General features: G+C 44.0%; 1 protein-coding gene across 1 annotated transcript in view; it reads left to right on the top strand.

The window, feature by feature from the left end:
• Positions 1-5,859: 5,859 nt before the first annotated feature.
• Positions 5,860-17,210, top strand: part of FREM2 (FRAS1 related extracellular matrix 2) — a 145,174-nt gene continuing 133,823 nt past the window's right edge. The window contains exons 1-2 of the mRNA XM_074146953.1: positions 5,860-11,011; positions 14,344-14,433. Of these exons, the coding sequence (XP_074003054.1) occupies positions 5,860-11,011; positions 14,344-14,433 (5,242 nt within the window). The remainder of the gene's footprint in view (positions 11,012-14,343; positions 14,434-17,210) is intronic.

Raw genomic sequence — 17,210 nt, 5'->3', positions numbered from 1 at the left:
AGCACTTGACTGTATTGGAATTTCAGTGATTGGTAAGTGAAATATGGCAACATAAATTACAGTAGATAACCAGTATATACAGTTTAAAGTTTAATAAAATAAAATAAAATTTAAAATGGCACTTCAGATAAATGTATAAACGTGGAAGCTTTGACTGTGTTGACCTCCACTAGCTATTAAGTATTTACCTGTATTAAATGTCTTAACAATAATTCCTTGTTGATACCCGATTTCAGTTACAATTGTAATTTACATAAATATATTCTAACATGATACATACCCAACATGTACCTACTCTGGATTGCTCATTGAGATGAACTCATCATTGTCACTGGTGACAGCATTTGGCCAGTTCCTGTCAAGAACACTTCCAACCACTCACCAATTTCATCCAGGGGAAATCTGAGAGAAGACTCAAGAAGTCGCCGTCCCTAAATATTTTTTGAAAACAGCTATGTTGCTTATGGTGTCCTTATTGTTGCCTTCATTACACATCAAAGAACACGTGTGTGAGAGTGCACATTTAAAAGTAATGTTATAAATTCCATAGTCACAGTAAAAAAACTTCAAAGGGTCCAAACACAAGACATAAACCATAGGGTAGGGAAGCTCGATGGAACTACTTATTTACTCGAGTAAATTACCAAGTCTTTTCTCATTGTTAACAGGAGATCAAGAAGTTGTATTTTGGCTTTGAAACAAAGAGTAAGAGTGATCAAAAGGCAGAGGAGAAAAAATGTAAAGGGAAACACATTGCTTCTGATGAGATCTAAAGTGGGAAGGAGCTTGGAGAAAGTTGACTTGAAAAGTAGGTTTTCGAAGAGCCAAGGTTGAAGTAAAAATAGCGCTAGAGACAGGGAGGGTGGGCTGGGCGCCAGTCCTAGGCAGGTGAAAACAATTACTGGGGCAGCAGGAGAAGAAACATCATAAGGCACTAAGACAAAAGCCTAAGAAGAGCTTTAGAAACATGGAGGGTGACTTTGGATTGGGTTTTGGAATGAATGTTGGCTGGGTCATGTGGCCACATTTACTGGAAGTACATGAAATGTAGAAACCAGCATTACACTCGTCCCAGCATCAACAGAAAAAAGTTTTGACAACAGGCTGTATAAGAATTTCACCAGTCAAGGAATGAAACCTTATCCTGACAGAAGCCAGTGAAGTTTCTTCATACTACAAGGGGAAGATTTACCTGAGGCAAAGGGAAATAAACTATCGATGCAAGATTTAGTGGTGGTGGACTTTTCAGGAACATCTCTGTCTGCAGGGCACCAGATAATCGGGCTGAAACAGAAGTCATGAAAGAAATGGAGAATGGGTTCAAGACAGTGCGTTATTTACAGGGTGTGATGGTAAAGAAGACAACTCAGGAAGAAGAGAGAGGATTCTTGAGTCAGCTATCTGCCTCTTGAGATACTTGGCAGAAAAAGGATGGCTGAAAGTTATAGTTTAGCAATACTCTTGCATATACTCAGGCAAAACACTACGCCCAATAATTTATAAACATCCACTTGTGTAATAATTCGTTAATGAAATAAGAGAAGAAAAAGTGAGTATGGAAGCAACAGAAAGGTTGGTGGTTAAGTAGAGCTACACACAGGGAACCGAGACACTCTCACCTGGCTGATTTAACATTTTCAAATTTTTACTGTTTCAGCAAACTGTTTATATAGGAGGATTGCTCTTTGGTCTTTGTACACCAAATCACCTGTCATATTGTGAATGATGAAGATTTTCTCTGTGCCACAGCAAATACTCTAGACCTTTCTTTTACAGATTTGAATTATTATAGCAAAATTACTTATACAACCAATAAGTGTCCAAATGCTCCCATGACTCTCATTTGCTGTTTCCATTCTCTCCCCTACTCTCCTAATTTCCTTGGCAAGATAGTTAACATATATTGGCAAGAGATGGCAAATCCTTTTGCACTTTTAAGTTATGAAATACTCAGGCTATCTATTTGGAAAATGTTAAAAACACCTGACATTAGTATGTCATATTTAGTTTCCTTTCCCAGTATTTAATCACCAAAATTCTTTCATTTTTACTAATTTATTTGATGAGCATCTCTGGAATTAATTCCATCATTAAGTACAAAACCCCTAAGAAAAGTAATGTAATAACAAGAATCAGGCTTTGCTGCCATTGAGATGTTAAGATTATACTATATCAACAGAGGGCAGTCTTTGATAACTATAAATTTGTATGTAGAATTGGTGAACAGTAAATTCCCATTTCTCTTTCACAGGAACTGTGAGTTGTGTAGGTTTCAATAAGGAATATAAATCTGTGATCCATCATCAAAAGCAAAGTCAGAAGCCCTCAGAAAGGGTTGCAATTAAAAGAATAGATTGGTGCTCATTTTTGAAATAAACAAATGTCTTTATAAAATATAGGTTTATCCTGCCGAACCTCACACATAATTTATTTCAGAAAATATGTTCATCACTATATTTACACGAGCATTAATACTCTGTTAAATAAGCAGGTCTTCTTTGTCTTAAAGCTTTCTGTTTAGACTCAGAAACATAGTATAGTAATGTAGCAGAGCTGCAAGCTTTCATGCAAGGATATGTAGACTCTTTTTTTTCCCTAGTCACTTTTTCACCAGTGACTTTATTGACCAAAAATTTATTTTAAAAGATCAATGGATTTGTTATTGGGCCCAATTCTGATTGGTTACCTGGACCTCAGAGATATTTGGTAGGAAAATGCTTTGGATTTACAGCTATGTCATTAGGTCAGAATTTAGCCAAGACGAATTTTCTTCAAGTACGATTTGAACACAAGCGTTGGCACAAGCCAACCAGTCAAGAAGCCAAGGAAAATCATTTCAAAAATTTTATCAACTCTATAATATGGAGCACTTTTTTTTTATGTTGTGCTGTGAAAAGAAAAAAACAAACCAACAAACACATCTTGCACTTTGTACTTGGACTGTGGCACAACAGCTCATTGACTTGTTTGACAAGACAGCAACTGCTAAAAATAAAGAGGACTTCTGCTGTTTGTACATGGAGATTTACTACTTGATGATGGAGATAATATAGATCAAAGAACTTGACCCTGTAATCCACTGAAACTAAGAAATTTCTGTATCAGAGATGGGTCAACCCTATCCCTTCACTACTCTTTCCTTGATTTTTTTTTTCTCAGTTAAGAAGCTAAATCTCTCAAAAATTTATTTGTTGGAATGCCCTTCTTCAGTAACTTTCAACATAGGTATTTCAAAAGCTATTCTTTCATCTACCAGATTTCTCTAACTCTCTTTACCCATTGAAAAGTGATGTCCCAGATAGGATCTCTTGATAAACATCACAACAAATATTGGACTGACTTTAACAGAGGAGAGATTGTTCCATTACAAATGTGGTTCAAAACATAAAGACAAAATATTTTAAAGGTCTATGTTTACCTGCCATCCCTAACAGTCTAAGAATATTAAAACATGAAAAAAATAGTGCACTTTTCATTAGATACCTTTTTACCCCTTCTGCTAGAGTAACAAATAAAAAAGCTAGATGCTACTTTTAAGTTTTATTACCCTTTTTCACTAAGTATCATGCATATATGCACATACACACATGTTTTGAGTGGCAAACTCTGTAAAAAGGAGTTTATTTTGAAAAAAGGAAAATCTCTCTCCCTTGAAGTAAATAAATGAGATTTCTACTGAACATTGGTTCTTCAAAACTTCCATTTTACTACAGCCTACATTTGTAATCAAACTTGGATAGTACACATATCTTTAATAAGTTAAGCTATTCACGCCCATGCAGGCAGACATGCTTTCACATCACCCCAATGCTACCTCAAATCTCTGTGCTGGGTCATTTGGGTTTGGTTGTTTTTTTGTGGTTTGGGTTTTGGGGTTTTTTTAGTTTATTTATTTGTTTTGAAACAGAATCCAGGACTTGACAGTAGACCATTATATCTAGGCAATTCCAATCACTCCATCCTGAATATTGTCATCTCTGACAAGAAGACTTTTACTAACACCATGTTTGTAAAAATATGGGAGATCCTTGGTTGTGGGACTCAACTTTTTCTACTGAATTCTATTCCTTTGAGGCTTAGAAATAGGACATTAATTTGCTGAAATGAAGGGTGAATGCCTGATAAGGGTAGAGAAATGGTATTAGTGTTGCTTTACTAAACATCTAACTACCATAATTACTACCTCCTGCAGCAGCATCCAAGTCCGTAATTCAGACTTGTTTAACAGAACAGCATTCTGCAGTCTTCCACAGGTATGTCAATAATAGAACACAAAAGTATCCCACAAATTACAATAATCCAGTATTGCAGAACAGATGTCCACTGATGTACCCCTACCCCAAACCAAGCTGAATTATTTGTTGGAATGCATACTTATGTGTAAACATGGCTGATGGTGCTCACACCTGAAATTTCAAATTCAAGTTTTCCATACAGAAAACAAGATGACATGCCATAATGTTGCTTCACCACTGAAGGATAACTTCAAAGATTATTTTAAAAGGCGGCATCACGAATTTACACAAAGTCATTTCCAGACAGCATTGGGTTGTCTTTAAATCTGCCCCTTCTTAGTATTTGTTGTTTTTCTATTGTTAGAAAACTTTTTTTAAAAAACAGACCACATTTCATTAACAAGGAAGAATTTCAGCAGCTGGGAGAGAAGATGAATAAAAAGCCAGAGCCTGCCATTGGGAATTTTAAAGGGCAAGTTAAGTCCTGCAAGCTCAGGCCCTTCTTAATACGCTTTTAACTGCGGACACGAGGTGGCAGAAGTACTGCGAAGGTTTTATTCCCCCACTGCTGCGACGAGCAATGAAACTGAGTATTAACTAACGTGTTTTGCCCCGGAGATGTTTATCCCTTCCCTTTCTGGCGCAGGGAACGGCGGTGCCGGCAGGCAGGTCTCCACACACACTCCCCCTGCCCGCCCCCCGCCCCTCCGCCGGCAGCCCCGGCAGTCCGCTCCCCTGCCTCTGCCGGCAGCCCCGGGGCGATCCTCCCGCCGTGGCCCGCCCCGATTTCCCTCAGGCACCTTTCTGTCCCCCTTCCCCGTCCCCTCGCTAGCCTGGCTCGGCTCTGGGGCAGCCCCGCTCCGGCCGCCGACGGGAACCGGGCCGTTACCCGCCGCCGCTGCCGCCCGGCGCTCACCTGCCGCCCCGTACCCTGAGGGGAAGGGAAACCCCGAGCCCTCCCCGGCCGCAGCTCGGGGACAGCCCCGCTCTAATCCTGCCCCAGAGAACCAGGATTTACGGCGGGAGCGGGGAGGCTCGGGGCAGGGGAAGCACGGGGTGGCGGTGCGTTCCCGCGGCTGGCTGAGGTGCGCTCCTCCGCTGTGGGGCAAGCAGCACCGCCCTCCCCCGCGACACGGGGGCTCCGGGCGGTCCGCGGCGCCTTTCCCCGCGGTGGCTGCCGGCAAGGCGAGCCCCGCCGGCAGGGCGATCCGGGTCCCCCCGCCGCCTCCTCCTTCCTCCCCGCTCCCGCACCGCCAGGAATCGCCCCGCCGCTCCCTCGGCGCCTTCGCCTCAGCAACCTGTTGAGGGGCCGGGGGAGGGAGGGAGAGGCTGTCCCCTCCTGCAGCCTGCAAGATTGGCATACATCTCTGTCCAATCGCGCTAGAAGGCCTCGCCCCTCCGCGGATTCCTATTGGCCTTTGGGAGGCGCAGGGCGGGGCTTCGCGGCTCGCGGGGCTCCCCTCCGGAGCGGGGCGCGCGCCCCTCAGAGCGCAGCGTGTGCGTGGGGCGAGCGGGTCGGGGCGGGCCGCGCCGGCGGCAGGAGCGGGGCGGCCACTCGGCCCCTCTGCGGAGCGCAGCCGCCGTTGCTGGGGGCTCCCGGTGCTTCGCCCCGCCGGCAAGGACGATGCAGGTTCTCCCCGCCGCGCTGCGGCGGCTGCCGGCCGGCTTGCTGCTGCTGGCCGGCTGCGTCTGGGTAGGAGCGCCGGAGCCGCCGCCGGGCAGCGCCGCGGTCTCCTCGCCCTGGGCGCCGGAGGCGGCCCCCGTCGTGGTGGCCAACCGCGGTCTGCGGGTGCCCTTGGGCCGCACCGCCTGGCTGGACCCCGCGCGGGACCTGGTGCTGCAGGTGCAGCCGGGGGACCGGTGCCACCTCACCGTGCTGGACGAGGACCCGCTGTGGCAGCGCCCGGGCCGCCTCAGCCCCAGGCGCTTCCCCTGCGACTTCGGGCCCGGCGAGGTGCAGTACTCCCACCTGGGGGGCCGCAGCCCCGCGCGGGACCGCGTCCGCCTGCAGCTGCGCTACGACTCGCCCAGCCGCGCCCTGGTGCTGCCCCTGGTGCTGGAGGTGGAGGTGCTCTTCACCCAGCTGGAGATCGTCACCCGCAACCTGCCCCTCGCCGTCGAGCGCCTGCGGGGCACCAGCAACCCGCTGGACGCCCGCAGCCTGGAGTTCGCCTTCGAGCCGGGCCGGCAGCGCTGCCGGGTGGGCCTGCTGCCGCAGCTGGCCGGGCTGCCCCGCTACGGAGAGATCCTCAACTACCCCCCGGCGGCGGCGGCGGCGGCTCCGGTGGCCGCGGGTGGGGAAGCGGTGGGGGGCGGCCCGGTGCCTGCCTCCATGTGGGACTGCGAGGAGTTCCTGCGCCTGGGGCTGCGCTACCGGCACACGGCAGCCGGCGGCTCCCCCAACCGTGACCTGGTGCCGCTGGTGGCTGAGCTGCGGGAGGCTGCTGGCAGTGGGGCACTGCTGAAGCGCGAGTACTTCCAGGTGCTGGTGCGGATCCGTGCCGGGACTGAGAACGTGGCCCCCAAACCCAGCTTCTTGGCCATGCTCATGATGGAGGTTGATCAGTTTGTCCTCACCGCCCTCACTCCTGACATGCTTGCAGCTGAGGATGCTGAGTCACCACCAGACCTGCTGCTCTTCAACATCACTTCACCCTTTGGCCCTGGCCAGGGGCACATGGTCAGCACAGACGACCGGAGCTTGCCTGTCTCCTCCTTCAGCCAGCGGGATGTGAGGGAGCTGCGCATCGCCTATCAGCCACCCACAGAGGACTCAGATCGGGAGCGACTCTTTGAGCTCGAGCTTGAAGTGTTGGACCCTGAGGGTGCTGCCTCAGAGCCCTTTGCCTTTGTGATTGTAGTGAAGCCCATGAACACCCTGGCACCTGTGGTGACCCGCAACACTGGCCTCGTGCTCTATGAGGGGCAGTCACGGCCTCTCTCAGGCCCCGGTCCCAGCCCCAACCTGGTGATCAGTGATGAGGATGACCTTGAGCAGGTGCGGGTGAGTGTGGTGGCGGGGCTGAGGCATGGCCACCTTACTCTGCTGGAGGACACCCCAGTACCTGCTGCCCCTCGTAAACACTTCACAGTGGCTGAGCTGGCAGCAGGCCGGGTCATTTACCAGCATGACGGCAGTGAGTCTCCACTTAGTGACAACCTGGTTCTGCGGCTGGAAGATGGTGGCTCTCGCCACCGTGTTGAGTTCCTTTTCCCCATTACGTTGGTGCCCACTGATGACCAGCCACCCCTACTCAATGCTAACACAGGGCTGGCCATGGCTGAGGGTGAAACAGTGCCCATCACCACCCGTGCTCTTAGCGCCACTGACATTGACTCGCAGGATGCCATCCTGCTCTTCACAGTGGAGTCTGGTCCCACTGCTGGGCAGCTCCTCCTCCGTCAAGCACAGCCACCTCCTGGCTGGGAAGAGGAGGAAGAAGATGAAGGCTTTTCTTGGACAAGGGTGCCAGGTTTAGCAGGGAGCTCCCTAATCTATGAAAAGCCAGTGAGAGAGTGGCTGCAACAGGACATTGTGGAAGGGCGTCTCTATTACCACCACTTTGGCCCTCACAGCCCTGGCCCTGGTGTTGTGTTGGACCAGTTTGTCTTCAGAGTCCAGGATGACAATGACCCACCCAACCGCTCTGGACCACAGACTTTTGTGATCCGGGTACATCCTGTAGACAGATTAGCCCCAGAGCTGCATAGTAGCAGCAGCCTGCACTTAATAGTTGCAGAACAGCAGGTGACCCCACTGCGGAGGAAGCACTTGTGTTACACAGATCAGGATTCAGGGGACCGTGAACTCCGCTATACAATAACCCAGCCCCCCACTGACACTAACCACCCTCCAGATGTGTATGGAGCCCGTCTTGGATCCCTTGTGCTGACTGAGGATCACTCTGTGGAAGTTACCCACTTCACCCAAGCCCAGATCAATCATCACAAGATATCGTACCGTCCCCCACAGGAAGAGCTGGGGGTGGCTCCTCATTTGATTCAGTTTCAGTATCAAGTGCAAGATGCAGCTGGCAATGCAGCCGAAGGGACTTTCACCATCTACCTGCAGCCTGTAGATAACCAGCCTCCTGAAATCACTAATACTGGCTTCACTTTGCCTGAGGGAGGCAGCCATGTCCTTAGTCCAACTGAGCTGGATGCCAGTGACACGGACACTGAGCTTGCCCATCTCAGATTTATCCTGACCCAAGCTCCTCGATATGGCCAGTTGCAGCTTTCTGGGTACAGTTTGATTCCAGGAGCTGTCTTTGGTCTGGAGGATATCAAACAAGGGAGGGTGGTGTATGTTCACAGTGGAGCTGAAAGCAACAGTGATACCTGCAGGCTTGATGTGAGTGATGGAGTTCATTTTGTGCCTATCACACTGAAAATGAATGTGCACCCAGTTGACGATGAGGTTCCTATGCTACGGTTGCCCCCAGGCACTCTTGGTTCCTACCTGGATGTGCTGGAGAATGGTGCTGCTGAAATCACTGCTAATGTCATTCAGGGCACAGATGAGGATACGGATGACTTAATGTTGACCTTCATTGTAGAGGATCCTCCTCAGCATGGGAACATCCTGGTCCAAGGAGTGCCTGCAGAGAGATTTTCCCAGAGAGATGTGCTGGATGGTGCTGTGGTATATGCTCACACTGGAGGGGAAATAGGCCGCCTGCCCAAAGAAGATACCTTCAACCTTACCTTGTCTGACCTGTCTGAGGAGTGGAGTGTCAGGGGCAATGTTGTACAAGGAGTTTCAGTCTTGGTGACCATTCTTCCTGTTGACAGTCAAGCCCCAGAGATTTTTGTGGGGGAGCAGTTCATGGTAATGGAAGGTGATAGACAGGTCATTACTCCTGCTCACCTCAGGGCTGAAGATGTGGATACACCTAATGATGATATACTCTGCACCATTGTTGCTCAGCCCACATCTGGGTATGTAGAGAACATCTCCCCAGCCCCAGGATCTGAAAAATCCAGAGCAGGTGTAGCGATAAGTGCTTTTACCTTGAAAGACCTCCGCCAAGGGCATATTTTTTATGTCCAAAGTATACATAAAGGTGTGGAGCCTGTTGAAGACAGATTTGCTTTCCGCTGTTCTGATGGCATTAACTTTTCCCAAAGACACGTCTTCCCCATTGTCATTATGCCAATCAACGATGAAGAGCCTGAAATCTTTATACGAGAGTTTGTTGTGATGGAAGGCATGAGCCTGGTTATTGATACCCCTATCCTCAACGCAGCTGATGCGGACATCCCTGCTGATGAGTTGATGTTCACAATCACCAGACTTCCCAGGCATGGCCACATTGTGAACCAGCTGGTCAATGGAACTGTCTTGGTGGAGGGCTTCACCTTGGATCAGATAACAGAGAGCTCCAACATACTCTACGAACATGATGACTCTGAAACAAAGGAGGACAGTTTTGAGGTGAAACTCACAGATGGGAAACATACCGTTAGGAAAATGGTACTCATCATGGTTATTCCTGTAGATGATGAGACACCCAGAATGGCCATCAATGATGGTTTGGAGATTGAAATAGGGGAAACTAGAACTATTAATAACAGAATATTGAAGGCTACTGACCTAGATTCTGAAGACAAAACCTTGACATACATTATAAGATATGGGCCAAGACAAGGCCTCTTGCAGAGAATAAAGCCTTCAGGTGGAGTTGAGAACATTACCCTGGGGATGAACTTCACCCAAGATGAAGTGGATAGAAACTTAATTCGATATATGCATTTTGGCCAAGAAGGAGTTCGTGATCTTATCAAGTTTGATGTGACAGATGGAATAAATCCTCTCATTGACCGCTACTTTTATGTGACAATAGGTAGCATTGATATTGTCTTCCCGGATGTAATCAGCAAAGGAGTTTCTTTGAAGGAAGGAGGGAAGGTAACCCTTACTACTGATTTGCTTAGCACCAGTGACCTGAATAGTCCAGATGAGAACTTAGTTTTCACTATCACCAGAGCGCCTGTTCGTGGTCATCTTGAATGCACAGATCAGCCTGGGGTACCCATCTCCACTTTTACTCAACTCCTATTGGCAGGCAATAAAGTCTATTACATTCACACATCAGAAGATGAGGTGAAAATGGACAGCTTTGAGTTTGAGGTGACTGATGGCTATAATCCTGTATTTCGGACTTTCAGAATTTCTATCAGTGATGTGGACAATAAGAAACCCGTCATCACCATTCATAACCTGGTGGTGAGTGAAAATGAATACAAACTGATAACCCCATTTGAACTGACTGCAGAAGACAGAGATACACCTGATGCATTGCTAAAATTTATCCTCACTCAAATACCAGTTCACGGTCAAATCATGTTCAATAACTCCAAACCAGTCACCACCTTCACTAAACAAGATCTAAATGAAAATCTAATCAGCTACAAACATGATGGCACAGAATCAGTTGAGGATAGCTTCTCTTTCACTGTTACAGATGGCACTCATACTGATTTCTATGTCTTCCCCAACACTGTGTTTGAAACAAGGAAACCTCAGACTATGAAGATTCGAATAATGCCTGTGGACAACAGTGTACCTCAAATTGTAATAAATAAGGGTGCTCAGACTCTCCGTGTTCTAGCCACAGGTCACATCGGGTTTCTGATTACCAACAAGGTGCTCAAAGTGGAAGACAGGGACAGTTTACATGCAACTCTCAAGATCAGAATCACAGAGGGTCCACGCCATGGCTTCCTGATTCACCTGGGGAAAGGCAACCATAGCATCAGCCAGTTCACCCAAGGTATTGCAGTACTCCATGCTTCCTTTAGATCACTGGAAATGTTCACGCTGAACTCTATGATAATTGATTGGAGAAACTTTCTGACAGTGAGCTTATTTATAATAGTTTATATTTTTTAGTTCTGTTTATTATTTATTGCATCTGTGACAGTTTTAAACAGGAAAGGGGGTCTACTGGATAAACACTGAATAAAGGAGCGTCTTTGCTGTGGAGAGCTTATAGTCCAAATAACTGTGATTTGGACTTTCTGTCAGTGATAAAAATTTGGATAACAGATATGGACTGCACTTGGTTCCATATCTGTAGAGGCTGAGTGCCACCTTTAAACAGTTTTATTTAGAAAATGCTATGGGAGTGCCTAAGCTATTATTAACTAATGGTCATACCATGGCTAGGGTATGAGTTCCCATACAGTCTGAGTGCATTTAACTGCAAAAGCAAAATCATTTCCCAAACATGGAGAAATATTATGAGTGCATTTGTTGCCTTAATTACACAAATGTTAACCACAGGGTGTTTGTGGTAAATTAAAAGGTAATGTAAATGTTTAAAATTATGTCAGTGTTACTTTTTACATGAAACTAAAATACTAGGTGGTATAAATAGGATGAAAACCACATGTGCCGTAGGTTCTGAAATAAAGCCTCAACACAAGGCTATGAAGTAACTTTAACTGAAAGGGGAGCATTAGCTATTCTCCAAAGAATTTTCCGTGTTACTTTGCAATGAGTTAATAGCTGGTTAATTAAAAATGAAATGAAGTTTCCTGGAGCCTCCTGCAGCTGTCAAGTGAGTAGACAGCACAATTTAATGGAGAATCAAAGTTATGGGGGCCCAGACAGGCTGGGCTGTGGAGGTAGTAAGGCTAGAGATGAACGCTTGTAGTTCTCTGTATTTTGTTTCACAGAGCCCATACTGGTATGTGTCCCATGTTACAGTCTTAGCTGTAGTGATGTTCCTGTCAGATATACCACATCTTGCAAACAGGGCTGATGAACTTTTGAAGGCTGGGTTGCCCTGAGTTTTGTGGTGTTAGTGCAAAAAAAGAGGCGAGGAGGGACAAAACCATGTCTAAGCTTTGGGAACCACCACATCTCCTTAAATGTGAGGCTTCAGTAGTGGACTGCTAGTAGTATTAAGAGTATTGTCAGAGTAAGTGAGAAACAGAATAGAATGGGAGTAAGCAAATAAACAGATTATCACTTTTTTAGTGGGTTTTCATTTGCATTGGAGAATGTAGAATTACTGAGTGGATGCTCCTTGAAAGCAGAGCACTGCATAGCACAGTGATACCCCATTTTTTCGAGGAGGGGGGACTACTCAGGATAGGTACATATTCCATTCTCTTTCATGCCATGTGGCCTGGTGTACATTTGTCAGATGACCAAAATGCAGTTGTTACTTGGCTTGTCAATAATACAGCTTGGATGATGTCTCAGTATTCTATGTAACCTCCTGAGGTCAAAGGTATCTACATGGCTACTGTAGCCAAATATTCAGCACTTTGCAAGCGATGATTTTGTTCAGTATTGACCCCGATAATACTTTTTATCTTCTTTTTCAGGCAAGTTTTTTCAGAGAGATGAGTGAATGATGTTGGTTTTTAAAGAATACATATCAATATATGTATACCTTTAATAACCACATCAGTTTTGCAGAATGTTAAATGTGAAATCAGTGCCCTGATCCAGTGGAGACAAATATATATTTTTTAATAGAAAATTATGTTGGATGGATTTCAAAATTATGTTGAAGAATTCCAATATCACATTAATATTTAGTAGGCACTGTAGTTAATACAGTAATGAATTGTGCTTACCGAATCATAACTGAATCAACTGTGGAAGGAAAGTGTAGAATTGCTCAAGTGACTCTGAACATATTAGTGAACAGTAAACAGGTCATTCCTTTGCAATTCTTTTGACAAAATTAAGATGTTTGGATGACAAGTGGCTTTTTTGATGAGGTGGTCCTGGTCCTGCAAACACTGGCTCAAGTGCTTATCTTTATATATGTTGGAACCATGGATTTCAATAGGGCTACCCACAAGGGCAGAACTGAGTACTTGCGTGTTTGCAGGATGAAAGATTTATTTTCTCCACTGACATGAAGAGGTATTTGTTTGCATCCTCTTTACAGCCCCATGAATTTTTGATCTTTAACTTTCAGACATTTATGGAAGAGATTCTTCAGTGACATATATTTGCTGATAAGGTTCTTAACTTGTTTGCCCTAGAAGATGTCTGGCTACTTTTGGAACTGAGGATTTTGAGGAGCTTTAACAGAAGTGCTTTTGGCTTCTTTTTACTAATGCATATGCCCTAATGTGGAGGGAGAACTTGGATGGTATTTGAGCTCCACTTTAATGCCATTAATTTCTAAAACTTTTTCTTAAAAAAATTATCAGATGTGGATATTTAACAACAGCAGTCTTTCAAAGAAAGTGACAAAGATTAGTTTCTACGTATTACATGTTTCTCATCACTGCTCAAGGAAACCAGAAAACACAATATTAATAAATATTTTTTACCTTTTACATACTTTCTTTATTGCAATTGATAGTTCAAAATTGTGCACTGAATTTTTTCTTACTTTAGTTTTGTCTGTCTACTTTAATTGCCTTTATTTGGATTCTTAAAACAGTCAATCACTGTGTTTGAGCACTGTTTATGACAGTTCATACAGATTATATGCCATATCTTTTGAGAACATGGTGCTAGGGAGGATGGTCTGGTGAAGAGGGCATTTTTTTAGGGGACTAAAGAGATTGAGACCTCTCTACTGCAGAATGTGTAGAGATATCCTGTCCTAGAGGTAGACCACATGCCAGAATTAATCTAGTTCTAGAGGTGGTGGTGGGAGGTCGTATGGACTAATTTGTTTCGCCTCTTGAATGGAGGGTAGAACTTAACATACAAAATACCCTGGGTTTTGGTCTCGTCTCAGCCACAGATTTTCTGTGGCCTCTATGGTACATCTCAGGAGGCAGAATGAAAGAATCGATATCTTAGTAGAGATGCACCTCTGTTTAAGAAAATGCACCACTAAAAATATGAAATAGTTCTGACTGTTGAGCCCATGTTTTTACATTTCCTTTCAGTTCTTTTTGTAAATACATCTTAAAAGGAAGAGGGCACTGGGGAGAGGGAAGTAAAGGGAGTGAGAATGAATAGTATCTGTAAAACTTCAGCACTGTTAATACTGAAATTCCTGAGCTCAGCTGAGGAACCTTGACCTCTCTCTGTTGAAGAGAAACTGTTTAATAGATGTGAAGTTTTTCTTGCATTTCTTCAGCATTTTAAATAAAATCTATTTTTCCTAACTCTTTCCAGCTGATATTGATGATATGAAGATATGCTATGTTTTACGAGGGGGTGACAATGCCACCAGTGACATTTTTCATTTCATGGTTGAAGACGGTGGTGAGTACTCATAATATCTATGCTTTTGTTTTCTTGAAAGAGAAAGAGTTTAAGTATACTTTGGGGACTTTAATTGAGGGAAGTCTGAGTTACCTCCTGGAATATGATTTTTGTTATGACTTTCCCATATTGTGGACTATTTCTGGTGATTACAAAGAGAGATGTTGATACGGTAATTGCATCTAATGAAAAAAAACCTACACTGGCAAGAAAGTGAAATTATCTAAGACTACTCAGATACCTGGGCTTTCTGTAGTTTTACCTTTGTATTCCCTGTTCGGGCTTTTTACACATAAATTCTCATAAGCCTTTTGTCTTGAGAAACGTTCTAAAATTTTATTTACAGTTATGGTTGCCTGCCTGTTTAAAGGTTCCAGCAATAAGACTGTTCATACGGACGCATTGTCTCTGATGTACATGTTGTGTAGAGTTCAAGTTCTGATTCTACCTACTTAACAGAATCCTCAATGGCTCGTCAAAGACCTTTGTCACGTGACTGATGTGAATTCTCCTAACATATTATTTTGTAGGATTGTGGAGGATGCAGAAGGAAAGAATAAAAACACATTGAGAATACTGGCATATACTCACTTGAGGAAAAAAACATGTTGGGGGTGTGTGTGTGTGTTTTTAAAGAACAAGGAAAGGACAGTTTAAGGGGTAAACAGAAAACATTAACGGGCCTTTTTTTTTTCCTATCCAAAGGTCTATACTTAATGTGGATATCCCTAAATGTAGACATTCCTGTGTGCGGTAACAGGTCGCTAGATTATGTTACTTTAATACCCTTTTTAATATGTGATATATAGCTCTATGAGTAATTGGCAATGAATTTTATTACTTGATTTATTCATAAACGTCTTAGAAAAAATCCTTCAAGTTAGCTTACTTTCACCTCATGTGTACTCAGCTTGTGTTACTGCTTCACAAGAAGCACAGCCAATTAATGGTATTAAGATCAGTGTACAGGGATTTGTCCTGTCTATCACAGATTGAACAGTTTTGTCACCATCTGCCATTGCTGGGGGTAGGATATTAAAGTGTGTGCTCCTGTTCATTGTGCTGGACAAGCACAGAAGGCACAGTACCTCTAGAAACTTTTGAAAATGTCTTTGCAAATATTTGCTACATCAGAGAACAAGTAGTAACATGACTTATCTTCCTTAGGTCTTTTCTTTTAACTGAGATATAGGTTAGAGAAATTGAAAACTGAATAAAGATAATGGAGCACAGGGTGCTATATTTTCTTAGGAATACCATCATTTTCTTATGACAGGTGTCATGGTGACATTGTTCATGATTTTCAAGTTGTTCTTCTGGTAGGTGAACAAATACTCAGCCCTGACATATTTCAGGGTTTCTTGTGATGGAAGTAATTTAAACTGAAGAAAATTTACTCTCAGCAAACTGATTAACATCAGTTCTTAAAACTGAGTTGCTTCTTGAGAATTCAACATTTGTGAGACATTCTCTCCATGAACACTTTCTAGTGACAAATGCATAGTTAAAGCAAATTGCACTTAATATATTCCGACTCTACCAAGAATTTTTCTTTCATTGGGAAGCTGACCTGCCACATCTGCTTCCACTTGGCAGGCTTGTAACACCCTGTCAATAGTAACAGCATGCTATTTCTCATAATACAAAAAATCATTATGATAACAAGGTGCTTGCTGATTTTTTAGAGCCTTTGGAACTTGTGACAACGTTATCATCTTGCAGACTACTCAGTTAGATGGTAAGATGGTCTTTGCCTTCCTGGAGCTATTTGTTGACACAGTGAAAAATGAGCTGTGCTGCATTTCAGAATATTTCTGATTTTCTGCTTGACTGAAGATGGTAAAACTGTATTTAAAAGAGATGTTGTGATCAAAACATTAATATTTCTCTGTCTAAAATAACTAAAATTTATTAGCAGTGTTCTTTAGAACCTGTAACAGGGGTGAAAAAATACAGCCATTTAACCTAGTTTTATTTCCATCCTCTTCAGAAAAACATCAAAGCCAGTGTTTTGCAGCTCAGGTATATTTTGGCAGAATTTCAGTTGTACCAAGACTATTGTTTTAGTGGTTTTGATTTTAAGCCAGATCATTCTAGGAGACTAAACACAAGATCTGAGTGAAAGATGCACAGACTACCAACAGTAGAATGGCAGGCTTCAGACTTCTGTCTCCTGTATCAGGAATTTTGCGGTAGTAACAAGTTTGTGATGGCTACCACACAGTGCCTAATGCTGTAAATTCAGTAAGTGCGACTGAAGCTGAATTTTGCCGATATATGTCGATATATGATCCAGTTGAAATCAGGAGGGGTTTCAAAATGTGATTCAATGAATGAATATTTGTTTATATTACTCAGCTAATGTTATTTCGAAAAAGTAAAAAAAAAACCAAAACACTAATAAAGCATATTTTGTGGCCCAAGTATTTTATGTCTTCCAGTTGTCTCATGCCTCAGTGAGGGGAACCTACAACACCAATCTCTGCTCTCTTCAAATAACATGAATTACAAAGTTGATTTTGCCAGATACCTCTAGTGTTCCCTGTAAAATGCTCTTCTGTGTGTTTTGGAATATTTGTTCATCGTCTCTGAACTGCAAATAGGAGAAGAAGAGCATGACTTGCTCTAGCTCCATCTTTTCATGGTTGATCTGCCCTGCTCATTATACTGTGACTTAAGAGAACAAATGCAGAAATTCTTTTGTCAGCCTCTTAAATGATGATAGTCTAATTGGGGCCCGAGTCTGTTATCTCAGGCAGTTGTATGGAGGCCAAGTA

This window comes from Numenius arquata, chromosome 1 (assembly GCF_964106895.1).
Source record: "Numenius arquata chromosome 1, bNumArq3.hap1.1, whole genome shotgun sequence".
Classification (NCBI taxonomy): domain Eukaryota; kingdom Metazoa; phylum Chordata; class Aves; order Charadriiformes; family Scolopacidae; genus Numenius; species Numenius arquata.
Note: the sequence above shows the minus strand (reverse complement) of the source record. Positions and strands in the feature narration are given on the sequence as shown.